At 58.7% G+C, this 23,549-nt stretch overlaps 3 protein-coding genes across 3 annotated transcripts; 1 reads left to right on the plus strand and 2 right to left on the minus strand.

The window, feature by feature from the left end:
* Positions 1-1,868: 1,868 nt before the first annotated feature.
* PROM2 (prominin 2) lies at positions 1,869-11,529 on the minus strand. The gene is made up of 23 exons (XM_064175718.1): positions 11,313-11,529; positions 11,036-11,085; positions 10,710-10,912; positions 10,469-10,589; positions 10,217-10,280; positions 10,041-10,130; positions 9,723-9,922; positions 9,565-9,639; positions 9,404-9,467; positions 9,078-9,237; positions 8,797-8,949; positions 8,324-8,447; positions 7,736-7,827; positions 7,566-7,650; positions 6,352-6,498; positions 5,763-5,834; positions 5,584-5,676; positions 5,421-5,474; positions 4,482-4,562; positions 4,206-4,274; positions 3,954-4,043; positions 2,492-2,598; positions 1,869-2,398 (listed from the first exon to the last, which is right to left on the minus strand). Exons 1-23 carry the CDS (start codon positions 11,527-11,529, stop codon positions 2,335-2,337), a joined length of 2,475 nt encoding a protein of 824 aa, XP_064031788.1. The 3' UTR covers positions 1,869-2,334.
* A 1,445-nt stretch (positions 11,530-12,974) lies between these two features.
* Positions 12,975-14,105, minus strand: LOC135192393 (uncharacterized). The gene is made up of 3 exons (XM_064175496.1): positions 13,906-14,105; positions 13,672-13,678; positions 12,975-13,364 (listed from the first exon to the last, which is right to left on the minus strand). Exons 1-3 carry the CDS (start codon positions 14,103-14,105, stop codon positions 12,975-12,977), a joined length of 597 nt encoding a protein of 198 aa, XP_064031566.1.
* DUSP11 (dual specificity phosphatase 11) lies at positions 14,034-23,504 on the plus strand. Its single transcript, XM_064175755.1, has 9 exons — positions 14,034-14,141; positions 14,472-14,547; positions 16,852-16,983; positions 18,441-18,564; positions 19,293-19,353; positions 20,263-20,309; positions 21,409-21,484; positions 21,740-21,868; positions 22,827-23,504. Exons 1-9 carry the CDS (start codon positions 14,113-14,115, stop codon positions 23,077-23,079), a joined length of 927 nt encoding a protein of 308 aa, XP_064031825.1. The 5' UTR covers positions 14,034-14,112; the 3' UTR covers positions 23,080-23,504.
* Positions 23,505-23,549: the final 45 nt, after the last annotated feature.

Here is a 23,549-nt window from a genome sequence, read left to right on the forward strand (position 1 = left end):
CCGCTGCTCCTCCGCATCCCTGCTCCTCCCCACCCCCTCCCTCCCCCTAACCACAAACCCTCCCTTTGTAAAGCTCATTCCTGCAGCTTTCCAGATGGGCTGAAGACATCCCCAGGCCCGAGGGGGGGATTCTCTTAGAAACCTTTCTTTGAGCTTCGGCTCCCCAAGTGCCTGCTGCAAGAAGCCTTCGCGGTGCTGACCCCTGCAGGCGCTGCGCAAAGCCAGGGCGGCTCTAGGCAGCCGCAGGCTAAATAATGCATGGAGCAGGTGGTTTGCCCATTACTGCTGCCTGTGGGCAGCAACTGCCTTTTAATAATGCATTAAAAATGGGGCAGCTCCCTCTTGGCAGGCAGGCAGAGAGGATTTCAGTGAGGCAGCTGCTGGGAAATCCTCGTTCACTTAGAAGGGGCTGAGCTGAGCTCTGCAGCACAGAGCTCTGGTTATAAATTTGCTGGTTGGTCAAAGTGTTCTGAAAGCAGAGGGTGAAAGGCATGAATGGGCAGCAGGTTTTGCACCTCAGGACACCACTGAGGGTCCAAGGCCCTGCCTGGGATTCCCTGGGAATGGGGAGTGGGGTGGGAAGAGCCAGAAATTGCCTTCGGTGTTATCTCCTTAATCCACAGCTCTGAGCCCACCTCTAATTAAGCTCTAATTAACAGCCAGGGTTGTGTTGCTGAATAAGGAGGTGGCTGGACAGTGGCACAGAGAGTGTGGTGGTCGAGGGCACAATGTCTACCTGGAGACCAGTGCCAAGTGGCTCCCTCAGGGGTCATAGCTGGCACCAGAGCTGTGGAACATCTTTGCCAGAGACATGGGCAGAGCAATCAGTGCAGCCTCAGCAGGTCTGCAGATGGCACCAAGCTGTGTGGCACATTCGACTTGCTAGAGGGCAGGAATCCATCCAGAGGGAGCTGGACAGGCTGGAGAGCTGTGCCCAGGCCAACCTCATGACATTCAACAAGGTCAAGTGTAAGGTCCTGCACCTGAGTGGGTGCAGTACCAAGCACAGCTCCAGGCTGGGTGGGGAATGGCTGAGAGCAGCCCTGAGGAACAGGACCTGGGGGTCTGGGCTGGTGAAAAGCTCCACAGGAGCCTGCAGTGTGAGTGCAGCCCAGACACAACCCTGTGCTGGGTGCAGCCAGAGCAGTGTGGGCACAGGGCAAGGGAGGGGATTCTGCCCCTTGGCTCTGCTCTCCTCAGACCCCACCTGCAGTCCTGGGTGCAGCTCTGCAGCCCCCAGCACAAGCAGGGCATGGAAGTGTTGGAGCCAGCCCAGAGGAGGCCACCAAGATGCTGAGAGGGCTGCAGCAGCTCTGCTCTGAGCACAGGCTGAGAGAGTTGGGGCTGTGCAGCCTGGAGAGGAGAAGGCTTTGAGGAGACCTTGGAGCAGCCTTGCAGGATCTGAAGGGGGCTCCAGGAGGGCTGGGGAGGGACTCTTGACAGTTCTTGGATTGACAGGAGGAGGAGGAATGGGTTTGAATTGGCAGAGGGGAGATTTAAGCTGTCTGTTAGGAAGAAGTTGTTTGCAGTGAGGGTCGTGAGACCCTGGCACAGGTTGCCCAGGGAGGTTGTGGAGCACAGAAGCACCCAATGTGATCTTTGATCTTTGATCACATTGGGTGCTTCTGTGCTCCACAACCTCCCTGGAGATGCTCAGCACCAGGTTGGATGAGGCCTTGAGCAACCTGTTCTAGTGGGAGCTGTCCCTGCCTATGGCAGAGGGTTGGAACTGGCTGAGCTTTGAGCTCTCTTCCAACCTAAACCATGCTATGATTCTATGTCCCTGTTGCCCACCTCCCAGGGGCAGAGAGGGTCCCTGTGGAAAACTGAAGGGAGGGCAGCAGCAAAACAAAGCAGGCAGTGATGGGTTTGGCTGGAGAGGGCTTTAATGAACCCACTGCCCCAGGGGGGTCCCAGGCATGGGGAAGCATCATTGAGTAGTGGGGTAAGGACCCCCACAGGTCCTTCCCTGTGAGGTCTGTGAGGGGTACACTGGTGGGTAGTGAGAGCTGTGGGGATCCTTCCCCTGTGCCATGGATCAGTTAGGCTCTGGCAGCGTCCCTGATGGGTGCCCAGACCCAGAACCCTGCCGAGCATGGAGGTGAGTGCCCCAAGCCTGGGAAGGATGCTCAGACCCCAAAGTACACTGTCAAAGAGATGTTAGAGAGGCCTCAAGCCCCTGAGAGCAGTGGAAACCTGTGCTCTGCACTCAGATCCTGAAGGACATGGAGGAAGAGATGTCAAAGGGACCTGCAGTCCTGCAGTGCTTGGGGATGAGTTGGGCAGGAGCTCCTGGGGCGCAGGAAGCGCTGCCACATCCAGCTGGCTCCCGTCCTAGAGCTTGAGTGCTGTCACCCGGGGGATGTGGAAGGGGCAGGTCTCCTCTGAGCCTGTGGAGCTGCAGAAAGAGAAAACTTCAGGGGATCAAGAAGGAGCCCACATTTCCCTCCTCTCCTCCTCCTCCTCCTCCCACCCTGTGCCCACCGCTTACATGAGCCGATTACGGATGGGGCGGAAGTGTTTGGTGAGCCTGACAGCGAAGATGATGCTGGGGATGAGGAAGAAGGTGCAGCATCCCAGGCTGAACCAGAAAGCATTCTGCAAGGAGAGAGCACAGGAGTCATAGAATCATAGAACCAGGCAGGTTGGAAAAGAGCTCCAAGCTCAGCCAGCCCAACCTAGCACCCAGCCCTGCCCAACCAACCAGACCATGGCACTCAGTGCCCCAGCCAGCCTTGGCTGCAACACCTCCAGCCATGGGCACTGCACCACCTCCCTGGGCAGCCCATTCCAGTGCCAATCACTCTCTCTGCCAACAACTTCCTCCTAACATCCAGCCTCAACCTGCCCTGCCACAACTTGAGGCTGTGTCCCCTTGTTCTATCCCTGACAGCCTGGCAGCAGAGCCCAACCCCACCTGGCTATAGCCTTCCTGCAGGTAACTGTAGACTACCTCAAGTCCTCTCTGAGCTGCACAGGGAGAGGCAGCCCCCAGCCTGTGGAGAAGTCTGGGGAGCCTCAGTAGCCTTCACAGTCACAGACACATCCAGGCTGGCAAAGCCTCTCAGGAGCACAAAGTCCAACCTAGAACCCTACTCTACAAGATTCATATCCCCAAGCACCACATCCAAACCTCCATCCAGGGTTGGAGTCTCCAGCACCTCCCTGGGCAGCTCATTCCAGTCCCTGACCACTCTCTCCATGAAAACCTTTTCCTAATGTCCAATCTAAACCTCCCCAGCCCCAGCCTGAGGCCATTCCCCCTTGTTCTGTCTCCAATCACCTGTGAGCAGAGCCCAGCAGCAGCCTCTCCACAATGTCCCTCCAGGTAGCTGTAGACAGCAGTGAAGTCTGCCCTCAGCCTCCTCTTCCTCACACTACCCATCCCCAGCTCCCTCAGTTGCTCCTCATCAGATTTATTCCCCAGGCCCTTTCCCAGCTTCATTGCTCTCCTCTGGACCTGCTCCAGCAGCTCCACATCTCTCTGTCATTGCAGTGCCCCAAACTGAGCAGTGCCTTGCCCTAGTGGAAGGCACTGCTGGCCCTGGCTGCTGCTTGGCAGAGGGATGCTACACCACTTAGGTCCCTGCTGGACCCCCGCAGAGGGCTGAGGATAGGATCATGGAATGGTTTAGGTTGGAAAGGAGCTCAAAGCTCAGCCAGTTCCGACCCCCCCTCCATAGGCAGGGACAGCTCCCACTAGAACAGGTCACTCAAGGCCTCATCCAACCTAGTCTTGAACCCCTTGGAGGGAGCATCCATAACCTTCCTGAGCAACCTGCTGCAGTGTTTCACCACCCTCACTGGAAAGATACAGAGGGTTTAAATCTCCCCTCTTCCAGCTTCAACCCATTGCCCCTCAGCCTGTAGTTCCAAGACCTTGTCAAGAGTCCCTCACAGCCTTCTCCTTGGCCCCCTTCAGCTCCTAGAGAGCTACTACAGGCTCTCCTTACCCAGGGCTCGGCGATGCGGTCGCACAGGATCACCCTCCCGTTATCCAGAGCCGTGGCCAGCGGCTGGCACGAAGCCACATCCTCCCTCAGCTGCCGCGGGCAAGCACAGGCAAGACATAAGACACACAAACGCGTCTGGGGGATGCCGAGGCTGCGTTTTGCCACCTCAGCTCAGGGCTTGCACTCAGCATCCACTGGGGGGGGGGGCTGCCAGCCCCGAAGAATGGCCCTGCTGGCAAGGTGGGCACCTACCGTCTGCCCGACCCAGCTGAGGTACTGTGTGAAGTAGCGCAGCTCCTTCCTGGTGAAGCAGCCAAGCTCCTGGGCAGAGGGAAGGCAGCATGGAGGGAAGGAGCTGTGCTTCCCACCTGCTGCTCCAGCCCAGCCCCAACCAGCCCTGGGCTAATGTCAGCCTTGGAAACAAAGCCTTCAGGTGCCCCTTCCCCTCTGGCAGCGATCTGTGCCCTTTCTTTCCGGCCGTGAGGACTCTGTAGCCCCCCCTCAAGGGTTAACCTCAACCCAGCTCACCTGTCGGAGGATCTGCTGGGCTTGCACAGGCAGCCGAGCTTCCACTGAGGCTGTGGTGGCCAGAGTCATCCTCACCCGCTCCTGGGGAGGCACAGGGTGGGCAGAGCATCCTCAGAGCACTGAGCAGCAGGATGAGTGCCCCAGGGATGGCAGCAGCAGGGCACATGCCAAGCTTCACATTGAATCTGCTTGCTGGAAAGCAGGGAAAGGGGAACCTGCCCCACCCCCACCCCAAGGGAGCAGCTCCCACGCAGGGAGTGGGTGAGATGAGGCACTGAGGGACATTCTGTTGCTACAGGGTGAGGGATGATGGCTTTGAGCTGGGAGAGGGGAGAGTGAAGATGAGGATGAAATCGTTGAGGATGAGGGTAGGGAGACACTGGCACAGATTGCCCAAGGAGGGGAGGTTGAGAGGCAATGGTTTTGAGTTGGGAGAGAAGGGATTGAGAGTGGGGAGGAAGTGCTTGGGAGGGTGAGGGAGACTCTGGCACAGGTTGCCCAGGGAGGTCGTGGAGCACAGAAGCACCCAATGTGATCTTTGATCTTTGATCACATTGGGTGCTTCTGTGCTCCACGACCTCCCTGGAGGTGTTCAAGGCCAGGCTGGATGAGACCTCAAGCAACCCAGGCTGATGGGAGGTGTCCCTGCCCACAGCAAGAGGTTGGCACTGGATGATTTTAAAGGTCCCTTCCAACCCAACCCATTCTCTGACAGCTCTGCCAAGGGATGCTGAAATGCTCCCAGTGCCACAGAAGCATTTCTGACCTGCAGCAGCAAATCTCCTCGCTAAAGGAGATTGATCCTCCCTGGGTCTTGTTTGTCCTGGCTCTGCCATCATCCTAGAGCTGGCTTTTTTTTGGGAGGGGGGGGCACTGGTGGGCATGACCCACAGGGCACTGCTTATTCTTTCAGAGAGCTGGAAGAAGCCACACAAGTACCTGGAGGTGTGGTGCCAGGCGGGAGAGGAACTGGACGCTTTCCCCCAGCCTTGCCTGCAGGACAGGGACAAGAGCAAACTGAAAATCTCTGTCCCCCACTTTCATGGCGACACTGCCAGGCAAATGCCAGCAGTGAGGAGCCCCCAGCCTGGCATGGACTCACCACCAAAGCCTCCTGCGACTGCACTGTGGAGTTCTGCAGCTGCCAAAGGGCCCTGGCCTCGGCTGCCAGCCTCCCTGCCACGGTGCTGTTCCTCTGTGGGGGCACAGCGAGGTCAGGTTGTCCTTCTGGACACACAGACTGCCCCCACCACCACCACCACTGCCCACCCCACTGCTCACCTGCATTTTCTGCAGCCCCTCCAGGTTCCTTGCCAAGCCAGGCAGGCTGGTCTGCACCACAGGGATCTTCATCTGGAGGAAGAGGAGAAGGCAGAGGTCCGTTCCAGCCCCCAGCATCCTGTGACCCTATAAGGCTCCCAGGTGACCTTATTGTGGCCTTGCAGTATCTGAAGGGAGCCTACAAGGAAGCTGGGGAGGGACTTTTGAGGCTGTCAGGGAGTGATGGGACTTGGGGGAAAGGAACAAAGCTGGGAATGGGGAGAGTCAGACTGGAGGTTAGGAAGTTCTTCAGCATGAAGGTGGTGAGAGCCTGGCAGGGGCTGCCCAGGGAGGTGGTGGAAGCCTCATCCCTGCAGGTGCTTAAGGCCAGGCTGGCTGAGGCTGTGGGCAGCCTGCTCTAGTGTGAGGTGTCCCTGGGCAAGTCAGGGGGGAGGGTTGGAATTGGCTGCTCCTTATGCTCCCTTCCAACCCTGACTGATTGTGTGGTGCTGTGATTAAGATGAAAAGTGGTGGCTGCCCAACCCCCCACCCCCCTACCCTGGCAGCCAGCTTTGCTGTGGCTGGGCCACATCCTGCCTGCTGCCCTCACCTCCTGCTGGTAGCGTCCATAGTCCACCTCATCCACACCGCTGCGGGCAAAGGTCTCCAGGTCCTGCCTGCCCTCTCCGCGGAGCAGCCTCACGTCCCCCAGCCGCGCCGAGAACTCCCCCAGCCGCTTCTGCAGACCTGCTGTGTACTGGGAGGGGCAGAGGTGAGGGGTGCTGGGGGGAGGGGCAGCCAGGCATTGGGGCAACCCTTGGTATCAGTCCAGCCTGGGGGATGATGAGATTGAGAGCAGCCCTGCAGAGGAGGACCTGGGGGTGCTGGCCGGGGAGAAGCTGGGCAGGAGGCAGGGGTGGGACAAGGTGAGTTCTGCTGCAGGGCACTGTGGTGCTCCTGCTCCATTGCCAGGCTCAGGCCAGCACCCATCCTGACCTTATTCCTTTGCAGCATGTTAAAGGCCCACGGCAGGTGGACTGCAAACAGGACCTCTGAGAGGTTTCCAGGGAAGATGGAGATGTGGTGCTGAGAGACATGGTCTGGTGGTGAGCTGGCAGTGCTGGGTTGGTAGGGGTTGTGTTATGACCTGGTCCTTCCTTTACCAGCCTTGCCCAGGCTGCCCTTGACCTTCTGGGCTGCATCCAAAGCAATGTGGGCAGAGATGGAGAAGGGGATCCTGCCCCTCTGCTCTGCTCTGCTCTGCTCTGGAGAGACCTCGTGGAGTCTCTGTCCAGCTATGTGCCCCAAGCACAGGAGGGGTGTAGAGGCCTCTAGAGGAGGCCACGAAGATGAGCAGAGGGGTGGAGAACCTCTGCTGTGGGGACAGGCTGGGGGAGTTGAGGGTGTTCAGTCTGGAGAGGAAGAGAAGGCTCCAGGGAGACCTTAGAGCTGCATTTGAGTATCTGCAGGGGATCTCCAGACAGGCTGGGAAGGGACTGTGCAGAAGGGACAGGACAAGGGCAATGGTTTGAAACTGGAGCAGGGCAGAGTTGGGTTGGACATCAGGAGGAAGTTCTGCACAGGAGGGTGAGGAGACACTGGAACAGGCTGCCAGGAGAGGTGGTTGAGGACCCATCCCTGGAGACATTCCAAGTCAGCCTTGATGTGTCCCTGGGCAGCCTGCCCTAGCTGGAGGTGTCCCTGCTGAGTGCAGGGGGTTGGTCAGGATGCCCTTGGAGGGTCCCTGGCACAGTTTGTGACCCCCAATGAAACTTGTGCAGCCTCTCAGCAGCACCGGGAGCTGTGGCTGCAGCCAGCTCTTACCTTGGGAGTTTTCAGATGCTCATCCAGGTCGTAGGACCTGTCAAGCTGCAGCACCTCCCAGAGCCCTGCACCACTCTTGCACTCTCTGGAAGGGAAAGCAAGGCTGGCAGTGTGACCCCAGATTGACCCTCCAGTGTCTAGGGGCAGAGGTGGGCTCCTGCAGCACCCACCGGTATGCAGCACTGAGGTTGGAGTCCCTCCTGAGGTTGAGCTGGCGGCTGAGGTTCATGGATGGAGGCAGGTTCCCAGGGGTGTCAATGAACTGAACCAAATGGGGGAGAAAAGAGGGTCAGGATCAGGCACAGGCATTCCCAGCAATGATTCTGGGGGTGCTCTGCCCTCACAGGTGCAGCCAAAGCTAATCTTGCCTTGATTTGTAGGAACCCACTGCAGAGCCAAGGCTCTTTCAGAGGGAAAGCAGCAGACAGCCCCGTGCACTGCTGTGGGGTGAGCTCTGATCCCACTCCCATCCCTGCTTCTGACCCCATCCCAACATGTTGCCCACCCCAGGGATCCCCAGGGACCAGAGGGCAGGGGTCCTGCATGCAGGAGCATCATCACCTTGAGAGAATTAATAGCACAAGGGCAATTCCCTGCTGCTGATGCAAATCCAAGGATCCAATCCTAAACTTTAATCTTCTGGTCCGGGATGAGGCTTTTCCAGATGGGTTTAGGGGGAGGTCACAGAGTGTTTGGAGGTATTTTGGTGCACACAAGCAGAGATTTATGGGGTGATAGGTGGATGTGTGGTCACCCACCTTATAAATCTCCTGGTTGACCCAATTCCTGCAAACCAGCGTCTGGATGTTGCCCCCAACCAGGAAGGTGGCGAAAACCAGGAGGATGAGGAGCCAGGAGAACAGGAAAGCCAAGCCCACACCGCTGAAAGGAGGGGAGGTGTCAGCGGTGCCTTTGCAGACCCGAGCGGGCAGAGAGGCTTGTGGGGACCTGCCTGGCCAGCTGCAGCCCCGCGGCTCCCTCCTGCGCCCGGGCACGCCAACCCGCCTGGGAAGTGCCCGCGGGAGTGGGGTGTGCCAGGCAGCGGGGCCAGGCTGTGGGAGCTGCCAGCTGCCAGGGAGGAGCAGCTTCTCCCAAACCCGCCGGCGCAGGCGGTGGCTTCAAAAGCTTTTTCACTCGCCCGGCTCGGGCTCCCTCCCTCGGCTTCGCCTCTCTGTTCTTGGGGGATGTGAGACGCCAGCAGCCCGCCCGTGACCCCCGCAGGGATGCTTACACCAGGAGGAATTTGGCACCCGCTTCTCCTCGGCACTCGTAGTCGCTGGGGTCCTCCCTCTTGGAGAGTCCGTATGCCCCCAGGGCCATCCCTGCCACGTTGCAGGCGAGGATGAGGAGGATGATGGAGCAAAGCACCGTACCCGCAATCCACCTGGAGGAAAGAGCGACAGAGCACAGCCTCGAGATACGGAGCTGGTGCTGCCAGCCCGGGGCTCAGAGTGGGGCCTGGCACCCATCTCTGCTGCACCCCCTGCACCCCGTCGTGCCTCCCGCTGTCACCTGTACTGCTCGAAGCGCTGCACCTCCCGCAGGTAGGGCTGGCTCCTGTCCTCTGCCTTCTCCAGGGCGTCGCTGACGGGCCGGGTGTAGTCGGGGAGAGGGAAGCTGTCAGCGATGGACTGCACCTTGTCGGTCACCTGAGCCATCTCGTCCCGCAGGTCTGTGGGGCCAAGGCCATGCTGGAGGATCCCTGTGACCCACTCTATGTCCCCACACTAGGGTTTGCCTCATGGAGGGTGTCACAGGATGACAGAATTAAGCAGGTTGGAAGAGACCTCCAGGATCATCGAGTCCAACTTATCGCCTAACCTCCTGTGCCCACTCACCCTGAATGACCTGTGCCATCCTCTCCACAGCCAGCTCCGGGATGGAGTTGAAGGTGCCGTTGCCCTGTGAGGAAAAGGGGGGCGGGAGGGGGGGCTGCTGAGCAGCTGGTCCCAGGACACCGAACTCCCATCACTTCCCCCTGACACCCCACCCCCTCAACCTGTCGAATCATCGCTGCAAAGTCACTTCGGGGCAGCCCGGCCAGAGCCTTCAAAACCTTCTCCACCGACGGCACCTTGGGAGTGGAAGAAGCAACCCATGAGCCCTGCAGCTACCGGAGGGGCGTTGGTGACGGCGGGGGACGGGCACTCATCCCACCTTGCTGTAGTCAGCGCCCAGCTGCAGGCTCTGCGCCCTGCCCAGGACGCTGGCACAGGAGGTGCAGCGTGGGTCGTCCAGCAGCTCAACCACGCGGCGCCGCCGCTCCCGCAGCGCCGGTTCCAGCTCGGCCTGCGCCGAGGCCAGCGCCAGCGCCGTCCGCTCGAGAATCTGTAAATGGTGCAGCGAGGTCTGTAGGTCTTAAAGAGAAAGCCCAGGGCTAGTTCACGCTGCTCTTGCTTAACTGCCCTGGCTCTCCGGCCGGGCTTCGGCACCGGCACCGGCACCGGCACCGGGGAGAGCCGCTCTCGGCCGTACCTCCAGCCCTGTCCTCCAGATCCGCCAGCGCCGCGTAGGTCATGGCCTTCAGCTGCGTGTGGATGGAGATCCCCACGCTCCGGCTGAGCCCTGCAAGGCATCAGGTGCCCCATCAGCAGCTCAGCCCAGGGGGAAGGTCGGGATGGCGTCGGGCAGTGCCCGGTGCGGTGGCTTACCTCCCAGGTCAGAGATTATCTGCTGTCGGGGTACCTCGAACTGGTCCACCACCATCTGCACCCCCTGCCAGGAGAGAGGAGCCGGTCAGACAGGGCCAGGAGGTGCCGGGCAGGGAGGAAGCCCCACATTGACATCCTTAATGTGGCTGCTCCACCTCCTCTCCCCTCCCAGACTACTCCGTCAGGGAAGCGCAGGCAGGGGTTGGGCTGCACCCCCCACGGCAGGGATGGGGACGCCACTCGGGGACCCACCTGGGGGACGTTGTTGATGTGCTGCCGCAGCCTGCGCAGCGTGGTGGGCACAGCCCCCAGCCCCGGCTCCATCTGCCCCTTCACCCGCTGGCTGGCGACGAGGGCGCAGGTGACGCTGATCCTGCCAGGGGCAAGCAGGCGGTGACGGAGCCGCCTGGCAGAGCCTCCCAGCCCCACAGGACACGGTTCCCCCGGCTCAGGGTGAAGGGGTCGGTTTATGGGGTGCTTGGGGGGGACTCACAAGATGATGAGGGAGGTGAGGGACAGGCAGGCCAGCAGGCAGTGACGGCGGCAGCCCAGCGAGCGCCGGTGGGCACGCAGGCGGCCCCCGCACCGTCGGCGGCTCCGGCAGTAGCAGAAGCACATCCCGGCCACCGGCATGGCCACGGTGAAGAGCAGAGCCACCACGGCACAGACAACATAGCCCAGCTCATACTGCACCACCTATGTGATAGGAGAGCCTGATTGACACCGCTGCGCCCAGCTTGGGCAGCTCCATGTGCCCAGGATGCCTGTCCCGTCTGGGTGCCATCCCCATAGGATCCCCCACACCAGGTCTCTGCTCACCTGTGATGTCCGCACCGAGCCAGGGTCGTTCAGGGCTGCTCTGAGCAGCTCTGCAAAAGAAACCACAGCACCAGTAAAAGAGGTCCCAGGGGTCCCACCTCACAGACCCCCAGCCCTCCCCGGGCAATGGGACTGGCATGGAGGCAGCATCCTGCTCCCTGAAGAAGTTCAGACTCCTCCCCAGGGCAGCTCTGGACACAGGGATTGCAGACAGCACAACTCTGGAGGTCCTGGTACCCACGACAGTGGGGTCCTGCCATCCCATCTCGGGGCTCACCTGTAGGCAGGGGGTTCTGCTGAATGAGGTCCAGGCAGCGTCGGACAAGTTTGTAGAGGTGATCTAGCGAGCTGGGCACTCGGTGCAGCGCCGGCACCCGAATCTCGGCGTGCGTGTCGGTGAAGCGTAGGACACCGGCGGGGCTGGCAGGGTGGCATTGCTGGGTGCCTGCGGGATGCAGCAGCGCCCAGGCCAGCAGCAACCCGGCTGCCTGCATGGCTTTGGCAGCAAAGGAGAGAGCCGGCAGGGCTCTGTCAGCCTGTGAGCGGGCAGAGGGACATGCCCGGCCCCGGGTGGCTCTCTCCGGCTCTGCTCGCTGCTGCGGGAACCTGCCTGACGGGTCGGCCGCCGCGCAATGCCCAGACGCTGCCGCGGCTTGTTCCCCCGATGGGCTCCCTGGGGCGGCTGGGCTTGGCGGGGCTGTGTGGAGGCGTCTCCCAAACCATCCCAGGCCTGTTTCACAAGCCCTGACATCCCTGACTCACAGCCATGCGATCCCCACGGTCAAGGCCATTCCCAAAACGGGTGGCAAAACCCCTCCGGGGTTGTGGCGAGAGGGTCAGGTGGCAGCGAACCCCCTGCCCCCGGGCTGCAGGGTGCTTATCTTCACCACAGGCACCTCAAGGAGGGGGATGGGATTTGGGCATCACTCGGCAGGTGGAAAACCCCTTGTGGGTGGATCTGTGCCTACAGACAGTGTCCCCAAGGGACAGAAGCTCCCTGTGCAACAGCAGCCCGAGATCTGGAGCAGCAATGGGCTGGGAAGGAGAAGGGAAAGCAGGGACAACACGGGAGAGGGACGCTGAGCCCTGGCTAGTGGTGTCCGGATGTGAGATGAATTTTCCAGGCTCAGCTGGTCCCTGCCTCATGCCTCAAGGCTGCTGCGGCTCCTTCCCAGGGCCAGATCCTGTTCTCCTGCATGGGCTGAGCACTAATGACAGGGTTGGCTGGAAATGCAGGAGGTTCAACCTGATTTCCCCAACACGGGATGGGAGCAGCCCCCATGTGCCCAGGAGACCGCAGGGCACCCCGAGAGCTCAGCCCCTTGCTCGGCTGGGCGAGTCAAGCCGGCCCCGGTGCCGACGCCTCCATCTGCCCAGCCTATGGGAAAGAGGCTTTTGTCCCAGCTGGAGATGCCAGTAGCATCTTTCCAGGCTGGGTACACAGGGTGCTGTTTCCCACCACCCTCTTGAGCAGCTACCAACTGGAAAATCCTGACCTGGCTTGGCTGAGTCCTTGTCCCAGGACAAAACTCCCAGGGCCAGGAAAGTGTGGAGGCTGGAAAGGGATGATGTGAGGGCAGAGAGACATAGCTGTGCCTGCGTGTGGGAAAGGAGCCCCAGCCACTGCCACTGGGGTGGTGGCAGTGATGCTAGTGATGATTTCTCATCCCCACGACGGTTTCACCACCCCAACAATTACCCATCCCATTGAGGGGGTTATTTGGAGGTGATTTTCGACAAGATCAAGGGCTGGGTCCTGCACTGGCATCACAACAACCCCATGAAGGCTCCAGACTGGGAGCAGAATGGCTGGAAACTGCCTGGTGGAAAAGGACCTGGGCATGTTGGTCAACAGTGGCCAAAGATGATCCAGTGTATGCTCAGACAGCCAAGAGGGCAACCAGCAGTCTGCGAGGTCACACACTGCATACTGGGCCACTCACTCCCAGAAGGGCACTGAAGAGCTGGAGCAGTAACGCTGGTACTGGGCTGGCGATGCTGGTACTGGGACAGCGGTGGCAGTACTGGGCTGGAGGTGGCGGTGTTGGGATGGCAACGGCGGTACTGGGCTGGCGATGCTGGTACTGGGCTGGCGATGCTGATACTGGGACAGTGGTGGCAGTACTGGGCTGGAGGTGGCGGTGTTGGGATGACGACGGCGGTACTGGGGCGGCGATGCTGGTACTGGGCTGGCGATGCTGATACTGGGACAGTGGTGGCAGTACTGGGCTGGAGGTGGCGGTGTTGGGATGACGACGGCGGTACTGGGGCGGCGATGCTGGTACTGGGCTGGCGATGCTGATACTGGGACAGTGGTGGCAGTACTGGGCTGGAGATGGCAGCATTGGGATGGCGACGGCGGTACCGGGGCGGTGTGATGGTTTGGGTGTTCCCCGCCCCCCCCCCCCCACTTTAGAAATACCCAGACTAGGCTCAGCCGGCTCTGGGAATATAAATGAAGCTATTTATTTACAGCAGCACAATGTACAGCAGCTATTTACAGTCTATACAGTTACAGACAGAAATAGACAAGGGAAAAGGGAATACAGCAACACAACTCCCCTCCCAGAAACCTGAGTCCCCGGGAGGGGCTCTCAACCACCCCTGCACCTTCCCCCTGCCCCTCTCAACCTTACCCCCGTCCTACGGAAGAAAAGAGGTTCAGCCAAGAGGTTAAGAAGCAGAGGTGAGTGGAAGGTGTGTCAGAGAGATGATGCTCAGATGCAGCCCAGCCAGAAAGTGAGACAAAACGGCGAGAGCCTTATCGAATGTTTTCCTTTCTTCTTCAGCAAGGCTCTGAGGCAAGCTGACATCACCACTGTTTTCCTTTCGCAGCCTATAATCCACTTCTTCTCACCAAAACACTCTACCCTGCTTCAAACCAGCCCAGGCGGCGATGTTGGCGCCGGGCTGGCCGTTCCCGCGGCTGCTGTAGCGACTTGCGGCCGCTAGGCGGCGACACTGGCTGAGGCGAGAGGCGCGGGCAGCAGCCGCTGGCAGGACGGCGGCCGCGTAGGGTCACACCGGCGGGAAGCGGAAGTGACGTCCCCGGGCCGGGCGTCGCCGCCATCGCCATCATGGTGGGCAAGTCCTGCGTCCCGGAGCGGTGAGTGCCTGTCTGCCGTCTGCTCCGCATGCAGACCCGCGCCTTTCTCCCCTCCCAGCCTCTCCCGGCGCCTCTCCCGGGGCGGCCGGCAGCTGCCGAGAGCCGCGGGGCCCGGCCGGGCCCGGACAGCGGCCGCGCTCTGTCGCCCGTTACACGGAGCGCGGCGCAGGCCCCGGGCAGGCAGCAGCAGGAGTTTAAAGTGTGTTGGGCTCACGGAGCGGGAGATGAGGGGCCCTGTCCCGGGGAGTTTTGAGGGTCTCCGGGCTGTGGGGGAGCTCCGGGCCAGTTGCCGGTGTCCGCGGTTTGACGTCTCCGTGCTGCGGGCTTTAGGTGGACCGACTACGTGCCGCTGGGCAGGAGGATGCCAGGCACCCGCTTCATCGCCTTCAAGGTGCCCCTGAAGGAGGTAAAGCAGCACGGACGCGGTGAGCCTGTGCGGGTGAAGAGTGGCTGCGGGAAGGGGTCCTGTGGAAAACGGGAGTCAGAGAAGCAAGCAGGCTGGAGGAGAGCTCCAAGCTCAGGCAGCTGAAACCCAGCACCCAGCCCTGCCCAACCAACCAGACTATGGCACTCAGTGCCCCAGCCAGGCTTGGCTGCAACACCTCCAGCCATGGGCACTCCACCACCTCCCTGGGCAGCCCATTGCAGTGCCAATCACTCTCTCTGACAACAACTTCCTCCTAACATCCAGCCTCAACCTGCCCTGACACAGCTTCAGCCTCTGCCCCTTGTTCTGACCCTGGCTGCCTGGCAGCAGAGCCCAACCCCACTTGGCTCCAGCCTCCCTGCAGGCAGCTGCAGGCAGCAATCAGCTCTGCCCTGAGCCTCCTCTGCTGCAGGCTGCACCCCCCCAGCTCCCTCAGCCTCTCCTCCCAGGGCTGTGCTCCAGGCCCCTCCCCAGCCTTGCTGCCCTGCTCTGGGCACCTTCCAGCACCTCAGCATCTCTCTGCAGTGGAGGAGCCCAGAACTGGACACAGCACTCCAGGTTGTAGCCCCAGGAAATGAATTCCCTCAGAGCAGTGCCAGCAGATCCTTTGGTTGTTTATCTTTGGTGAGTGGTTTACACCATGTAGGGGAGAGCACAACAGAGCAGGCAGAGTGTGTAACAGGAGCACAGTGGTGTCAACACTGTGCAGGTGACCAGGATCAACTTCTGGATGTCATTGGCAGCTTTCTGGGTGCTGGCAGCACTGTCTGGTCACTCCATCGTGGGAGGTCTGTCTGGGTTGACTCCTGCCATGGCAGGAGGGATGCTGTGGGCAGCCCCTGCCAGTGCTGCCAGGTGCCTGGAGGCCATGGTGGTCCCATCAATATGGTGCCAGAGCCAAATTTCAGGAGCAGAAGCTGTAAGAGGTCAATGTGGCAATACCACTGCCCACTTGGTTGTACCTGGAGGTACCTGTGTGCTGTGGGGAGCTCTGCTTCAGACTGCAAGAGCAAGTGCAGGATCCTGCTCCTGGGTTGGAGCAATCCTCACTGTCAGTCCAGGCTGGAGGAGGAGAGGATGGAAAGCAGCCCTAAGGAAAAGGACTTGGAGGTGCAGGTGGTGGATGAGGAGCTGGAGGTGAGCAGACAGGATGAGCTTGCAGCCCATAAGGCCTGGGCAGCAGATGGAGAGAGTGGATCCTGCCACTTCACTCTGCTCTGCTGAGACCTCACCTGCAGTGCTGGGTGGTTGGGGAGCAGAGGTGCTGCAGGCAGAGGCAGTGCAGCTGTGCCAGTGGGCACAGGAGGCTTGGCCAGACACCCAGGGACAGCAGCTCCAGCATGGAAGCAAAGCCCTTGAGATATCCTGAGGAACAGGACCTGTGGGTCTGAGATGATGCAAAGCTCAAGATGAGTCTGCAGTGTGAGTGCAGCCCAGACACAACCCTGTGCTGGGCTGCAGCAAGAGCAGTGTAGGCACAGGGCAAGGGAGGGGATTCTGCCCCTTGGCTCTGCTCTCCTAAGACCCCACCTGCAGTCCTGGGTGCAGCTCTGCAGCCCCCAGCACAAGCAGGACATGGAACTGTTGGAGCCAGCCCAGAGAAGGCCACCAAGATGCTGAGAGGGCTGCAGCAGCTCTGCTCTGAGCACAGGCTGAGAGAGTTGGGGCTGTGCAGCCTGGAGAGGAGAAGGCTTTGAGGAGACCTTGGAGTGGCCTTCCAGGATCTGAAGGGGGCTCCAGGAGGACTGGGGAGGGACTCTTGACAAGGTCTTGGAATGACAGGAGGAGGAGGAATGGGTTTGAAGTGGCAGAGGGGAGATTGAAAGTGGATGTTAGGAAGAAGTTGTTTGCAGTGAGGGTGGTGAGACGCTGGCAGAGGTTGAGGGTGGTGAGACACTGGAACAGGTTTCCCAGGGAGGTTGTGGAGCACAGAAGCACCCAATGTGATCAAAGATCCCATTCTGTGCTTCTGTGCTCCACAACCTCCCTGGTGGTGTTCAGCACCAGGCTGGATGAGTCCTTGAGCAACCTGTTCTAGTAGAAGCTGTCCCTGCCTATGGCAGAGGGCTTGGAACTGGCTGAGCTTTGAGCTCTCTTCCAACCATTCTATGATTCTATGATTTGAACACAGCCTTTATGCCTAAACCATCACACCTGTGGGACTTAGGGAGCTCATGGGGATCTTAAAGCTCTTTTCCAACCAAAATCATTCTGTGAACCTCTTCCCACCAATGGCAGTGCAACTGAGTTTAATGTCTGCTCTTAAACATTCTTTCCCCTTAGAGCTTTGATCAAAAGCTTCTTCCAGAGGAGAGATTTTCACCTTGTGACCTCCTTAAGAAAATCAAAGAGCAGAAGGAGGAGCTGGGGCTGATCATTGACCTAACCTACACAACTCGCTACTACAGGCCAGAGGTCAGTCTTGGTCTCATTGCTGGGGACAGTGAAGCTCAGAGCAAATCCTGATGTTGCTGGTCAAGTGGACAATGTCTTTTGTGAGCAGCTAACTGTAAAGAGTGTGTGAGGCACTGGAATCCTTTGGCAGAGAGGCTGAGGTGGAGTGTTGCAGGCTCATTGAGGTGGGGAAAGACTCCACCTGCTCAAACCTGGTGTCTTCTACCCCCATAGTGCTGATCCTCTTTGTAATAACCAGCACAAGTTTTGGGACACCCTAAACATGGTCTTTATACCTCCAGCTGAGCAAAGAGCTGATCCCAGCCAGCTTTGGTTTGTGTGAGTAGTTGCTTGGAAAGGTTTTCCAGCCCTTTGTATGTGTTTCATCCTCCCCAGGGAGGAAAAAGCCAAGGCATGAGGAATGAAAACAGGAACAGGCTGCTCATGATGTTGGTGTTGTGTCAAAGGAGTGCAGGAGAAGGGTTTTGTACCTAAATCTGTGGTCCTCATCTTTTATCCTCAGTGAAAAGCTTCAGCACCTCCCCTATGGGCACAGGCTGGGAGAGCTGGGGCTGTTCAGATGGAGAAGAGAAAGCTCCAGGGAAAGCTTGAGAGCAGCCTTCCAGGACCTGAAATAGGCTACAGGAGAGCTGGGGAGTGGAGAAGGGCTGGGAGTGACAGGATGAGGGACAATGACTTTGAGCTGGGAGAGGGGAGACTGAGAGTGGAGAGCAGGGAGAAATTGTTGAGAGTGAAGGTGGGGAGAGCCTGGAAGAGGTTGCCCAGGGAGGTTGTGGCTGCCCTCTCCCTGAAGGTGTTCAAGGCCAGGTTGGATGAGGCCTTGAGCAACCTGGGCTGGTAGGAGGTGTCCCTACCCATGGCATGGGGTTGGTACTGGATGATCTTGAAGGTCCCTTCCAACTCAACCCATTCCTTTGAGGAGACTCTGTAGTGGCCTTCAAGTATCTGAATGGAACCTCCAGGAGGGCTGGGGAGGGACTACTGACAAGGTGTTGGAACGACAGGATGAGGAGGAATGGGATTGAACTGGCAGAGGGGAGATTCAGATTGATGGTAAGGGAAGGGTTCTTTGCAGTGAGGGTGGTGAGAGACTGGCACAGGTTAAGGGTGGTGAGACACTGGCACAGGTTGAGGATGCTGAGACCCTGGCACAGGTTTCCCAGGGAGGTTGTGGAGCACAGAATCACCCAATGTGATCAAAGATCACATTGGGTGATTCTGTGCTCCACAACCTCCCTGGAGGTGTTTAAGGCCAGGGTGGATGAGGCCTTGAGCAACCTGTTCTAGTGGGAGGTGTCCCTGCCCAAGGCAGGGGATGGAACTGGATGATCTTAAAGGTCTCTTCCACCAGAAAACCCTCTCTGAATCTCTGACTTCTACTTTCTGCTCTCTGTTTGTCTACCCATTGAAAACCTTCAGGCTTTACTTCTGGAAGTTATTGATGTTCTTCCTTGTAGGAGCTCCCAGCCACCCTCTGCTACTCCAAGATCTTGACCATGGGCCGTGAAATCCCAAACAAACAAACCATTTACCAGTTCAAATATGTAGTCAAGAAGTTTTTGGAAGCCAACAAAGACAATGGTAAGTGTGGATTTCCTGCCTGTCCCTGCTCTGTGTACTTGGGAGCCAGAGAGGTTGTAGTGAACAGCAGGGATTTATAGACCATCTCTTGGGGTGTGGATGTCCAGGTGATAAGATTGGTTTGTGGAGGAAAAGGAATTCAGCAGTGCAAGGTCTGGTTGGAGGCCTGTAGCTTCTGGTGTTCCCCAGGGATCAGGACTGGGGCCAGACTTGGTCAGCATCTTCATCAGTGACTTGGATGAAGGGGCAGGAGGGACCTTCAGGTGGTTTGTGATGGTGCCAAACTGGGAGGAGTGGCTGACAGCCTCTCAGGCTATGCTGCCATGCAGTGAGCCCTGGCCAGGTTGGAGAGCTGGGGCAGAGGAAGCTCATGGAGTTCAACCAGGGCAAGGGTAGGATCCTGCCTCTGGGAAGGAGCAACCTCCTGCAGCAGGACAGGTGAGGAGGGACCTGCTGGGAAGCAGTTCAAAAGAGAAGGAGCTGGCAGTGCTGGGAGTCAAGAAGGTGCCCAGGAGCCAGCAATGTGCCCTGGTGGCCAAGAAGGCCTGAGTGGTGTCCTGGAGGCATGGAGAAGAGTGTGGGCAGCAGGGCAAAGGAGGGTCTGCTCTCTGTCTACTCTGCCCTAGTGAGGCCACATCTGGAGCCCTTCATCACAGACACAAGTGGGTTTGTGCTGCTGGGGCTTTGGAGATGGAGCACTTGGATCTAACCTGCTTGTTGTGTTACAGATAAACTGATTGGAGTTCACTGCACCCATGGCCTGAACAGAACTGGCTACCTGGTCTGTAGGTGAGTTGTCTTTAGCCAGGTGGTGGCCAAGACCTCCTGCCCCAGCAGGGTACCCCCAGCAGCTTGCCCAGCAGCACAGTGCCCAGGGGAGGTTGGCAGCTCTGCACACAAGGACACTCCACAGCCTCTCTGGGCAGCCTGCTCCAGGCCTCAGCACCCTCACAACAAACAACTTTCTCCTTATCTTCAGATGGAACCTCCTGTCTTGCAGTTTGTGCCCTCTACCCCTTGGCCTGGCACTGGGCACCACTCAGCAGTCTGGCCCCAGCCTCTTGCCCTCCACAGCTCCTTTAGCTCTTGCTGAGCATTGTTCAGATGCCCTCTGGGGCTGCTCTTCTTAGCCTCTGCTCCTCCCAGAGCTCCTCCAGGCCCCTCAGCATCTTCCCAGCTTGCCCTGGACTCTCTCCAGCACATCCCTGTCCCTCTGCAACTGGGGAGCCCAGACCTGGACCCAGGACTCCATCTGTGGCCTCACTGAGGCAGAATAGAGTGGGAGAAGGACCTACCTCAACCTGCTGCCCACATTCTTCTCCATCCCCTCCAGGACACCATTGAAGCCTTCTTGGCCACCAGGGCACATTGCTGGCTCCTAGGCAATTCGTTGTCCCTCAGCACTGCCACCTCCTTCTCCTGAAGCTGCTTCCCAGCAGGTCCCCCCTCACCTATCCTGCTGCAGGAGGTTGTTGCTCCCCAAGTGCAGGACTGCACTTGGCCCTCACTGAGCTTCCCTGAGCTTCCTCTCCCCCAGCTGGAGAGCCTGGGCAGGTCATTTTACCACCCAACTTCGCTACTCCATTCTGGCTGTGAGGTTTTCCTTCCCAGTTGTTCTTCCTTTTGGAAGCATCAGTGAGCTGCCAACGTTTGCAGAGTTCATTGTTTCATTGGAGCTTTCTTTGCTGCTCTCCTCAGGTACCTGATTGACGTGGAGGGCATGGAGCCCAACGCCGCCATAGAGCGTACGTCCCTCTGCCTCCTCCTGCAGATCTGTGGCATCTTTGTCCTCAGCTTGTGGTTTTAGGTGGTCAAAACCTTTGGGCTGGCTCCAGAGACTCAATTGTGGTTTACCTCTTTGTGTGTTTTCTTGGTCTGTGCAATGGGAGCTGCAGCTGTTGGAGTTTCTTTGTGGCGCTTGGAAAGGATTGCTCAGGGAGGCTGTGGATGTTCTCTCTCTGGAGGTGTTCAAGGCCAGGTTGGATGAGGCCTGGAGCAGCCTGAGCTACTGGGAGGTGTCCCTGCCCATGGCAGGGGATTGGAAATGAATGATCTTGAAGGTCCCTTCCAATGCAACCCAGTCCATGATGCTATAAATTAAGTTTCTGGCCTGCCTGTGGAGCCGAGGAGGGTTGAGTGAATGTGGGGGCCACAGAGAGAAGGTTGGGCAGTGCCACACTGCAGCTCTGCCTTGTCCCAGGCTGTCAGGTGAGGTTGGGCAGTGCCACACTGCAGCTCTGCCTTGCCCCAGGCTGTCAGGTGAGGTTGGGCAGTGCCACACTGCAGCTCTGCCTTGCCCCAGGCTGTCAGGTGAGGTTGGGCAGTGCCACACTGCAGCTCTGCCTTGCCCCAGGCTGTCAGGTGAGGTTGGGCAGTGCCACACTGCAGCTCTGCCTTGCCCCAGGCTGTCAGGTGAGGTTGGGCAGTGCCACACTGCAGCTCTGCCTTGTCCCAGGCTGTCTGGTGAGGTTGGGCAGTGCCACACTGCAGCTCTGCCTTGTCCCAGGCTGTCTGGTGAGGTTGGGCAGTGCCACACTGCAGCTCTGCCTTGCCCCAGGCTGTCAGGTGAGGTTGGGCAGTGCCACACTGCAGCTCTGCCTTGCCCCAGGCTGTCAGGTGAGGTTGGGCAGTGCCACACTGCAGCTCTGGCTGTCATGTGAGGGGCTGAGCAGAGTCATCCTTGTCCCAGGCTGTGGTGTGAAGGGCTGAGTGGAGTCATCCTGTGTGACCTGAGTGTGGAAGTGGTGACTGAAGGGTTCAAATCCTTCTAAAGGCTTTCAGTGCTCTGCAGCCCCAAAGAGAACTTAGAGAGCCTTGTTGTAACTCACCCCTGTCACTCTCCAGTCTTCAACAGGTCTCGAGGGCATCCCATAGAGAGAACCAACTACATCCAGGACCTTAGGAAGAGAGCTGTACGAAAGTAAGGGCTTCTTTTTTTGTGTACCTGTGTCCAGGGAGAGCTGCTGGAGAGCTGCAGCTCCAAGGAGGGGAGGTAGAGCAGGCCAGTGGGGAAAGAACAAAGTTGGACAGTGGGCAAACTGGGCTTGGAGATCTCCACAGGCTTCCTACCTGTCCTGTTTTGGGGCAGAGTGAATGGGTTTTACCTATCACATAGCTGTAATCACTTGGTGAGTGGTTTCTGGACACAGTCAAGTCACACAGAATTCTTTTTAAGGAACTGTGGAGTGAAGAATTTGGGCTCAGGCTCCTTCAGAGGAAAATCCACTGCTACAGCAAACACTAAAGCACAGATCACCAAACATCGTCCACATCTCTCCAACCAGCACCCCTTGGCAGTGCCCAGGTAGGTTTTTGCTTCTCACCTCTGTGCAGACAGAACAAAATGAGCTGCTCCTCAGCTGGGAGACACCTAAACTTGGCTTTGTAAAGGCCACAACTCCCTCACTGCTTGGTGGGGGAAAAGAAAAACCTCCTTCAGACTCATCCAGAGCTTCTAAACCAACATTGAGTCATTGCTTGTGTCTACAGCAGCTGAGCTCTGTGCCTCTGAAAGATGTTCTTGTGCCTGTAGATGTGCAGTAACACTATTGACAGTGCTGCTGTTTGTTCCCAGGGGGGCTGAGACTGGAGATGAGGAAGAGATTCTGGACAGTGAGGGTGGGGAGACACTGGCACAGGTTGCCCAGGGAGGTTGTGGCTGCCCCCTCCCAGGAGGTGTTCAGGACCAGGTTGAGTTCCTGGCTGCCCCTAAGCCTTTGAGTTGTTCAAGCCCCCAGTGATGATGCCAGGCATAACTGGGATGTGCAAACCCTGACCAAAACAGTTGTGAGATCCAAACTGAAGGCTCCAACTTCCCAAGCAGGCAAAGCTCAGCCCTGGCTCTGAGTGGTCACCACCTTGGCTTTCTCTTCAGACTTCACCATGTGGTGGTTTCATCTCCTCCTATTTCTGGAAGCACCTAAAAGGGGATTGTGGAAAGCCTCATCTGCCCTGAGCAGCAGGCACAACTGTCCCTAGGATGTTGCTGTTAGTGTTCAGTTCCCACTCCACATCTATCCCAGTATGCATGGGGCTCTGTGGTACCTGGCAGAAGTGATTTAGGGTGAGGCTTTGAGCAGCCTGAGCTGGTGGGAGGTGTCGCTGCCTGTGGCAGGAGCTTGCATCGGGACGATCTTTCAGATCCCTTCCAACCCATTCTGTGAACATCCTGAGGGGCTGAGGCCATTCACAACCAACCCTTCGATGCTCCGCACCCAGAGACACCAAACTCCCATGACTTCTCCTGGCATATCTCCTTCCAGGAACTCCAGCAGCTCCAGGAAGAGACGGCGGCGAGGCCCTAAGGCACGGCCCCGGGAGCTGGCACAGGACGCCGTGGAGCGGCGGCAGCCCTGCGGTTTGGCAGCCAGGAACTCTCGGCTCACGTTGCCTACCGAGCAGCAGCGCAAGAGACTTTGCTTCTCCACCCAGAGCCTTCAGTTCTGCCCGCAGCAGAAAGCTCCAGCAGCCAGGAAACGCAAGCGCCGGCGTAAGGAGCCTGCCGAGACAGCCTAGGGAGTGTGGGACCTCACCAAAGCCCGGGCAGGGCTCCGCAACGCCGCGGGGCGGCTCCGAGGGTATCTCGGCGTAACCTCCACCAGCAGGAGTCAGGGACTGCAGACGCAGAACTCTTCGTCCTAACCCACAGCTCTTGGGTTTGACCTTTTTATTCCCCCTTCATTCTTCCCTTCCCTTTGATGCTTTAACGAATCCGACAGGAATTTTGTAGTCCTCTGTCGTGCCAGAGACTCCCTGAGGGATGCGGAGAGCGAGCATGGACCTAGACAGAGCTGGAGTGAAACATCCTTTGACCTTCCAACCACGAAAAAAGGGCTTTTCCTGCACTGCCTCCGCACCAGGAGTGGGGTTCGGCATGGAATAAGATTTATTTTGGTTCTTTTCACCCACTTTTGCTGAAGTAAAGCTGCGCCGTGTGTAAAGCTCGCTCCCTGCGCCGGTGCTTTCTGCCCGGAACGGCCCTGGCC

Source organism: Pogoniulus pusillus, chromosome 42 (genome assembly GCF_015220805.1).
Source record: "Pogoniulus pusillus isolate bPogPus1 chromosome 42, bPogPus1.pri, whole genome shotgun sequence".
Classification (NCBI taxonomy): domain Eukaryota; kingdom Metazoa; phylum Chordata; class Aves; order Piciformes; family Lybiidae; genus Pogoniulus; species Pogoniulus pusillus.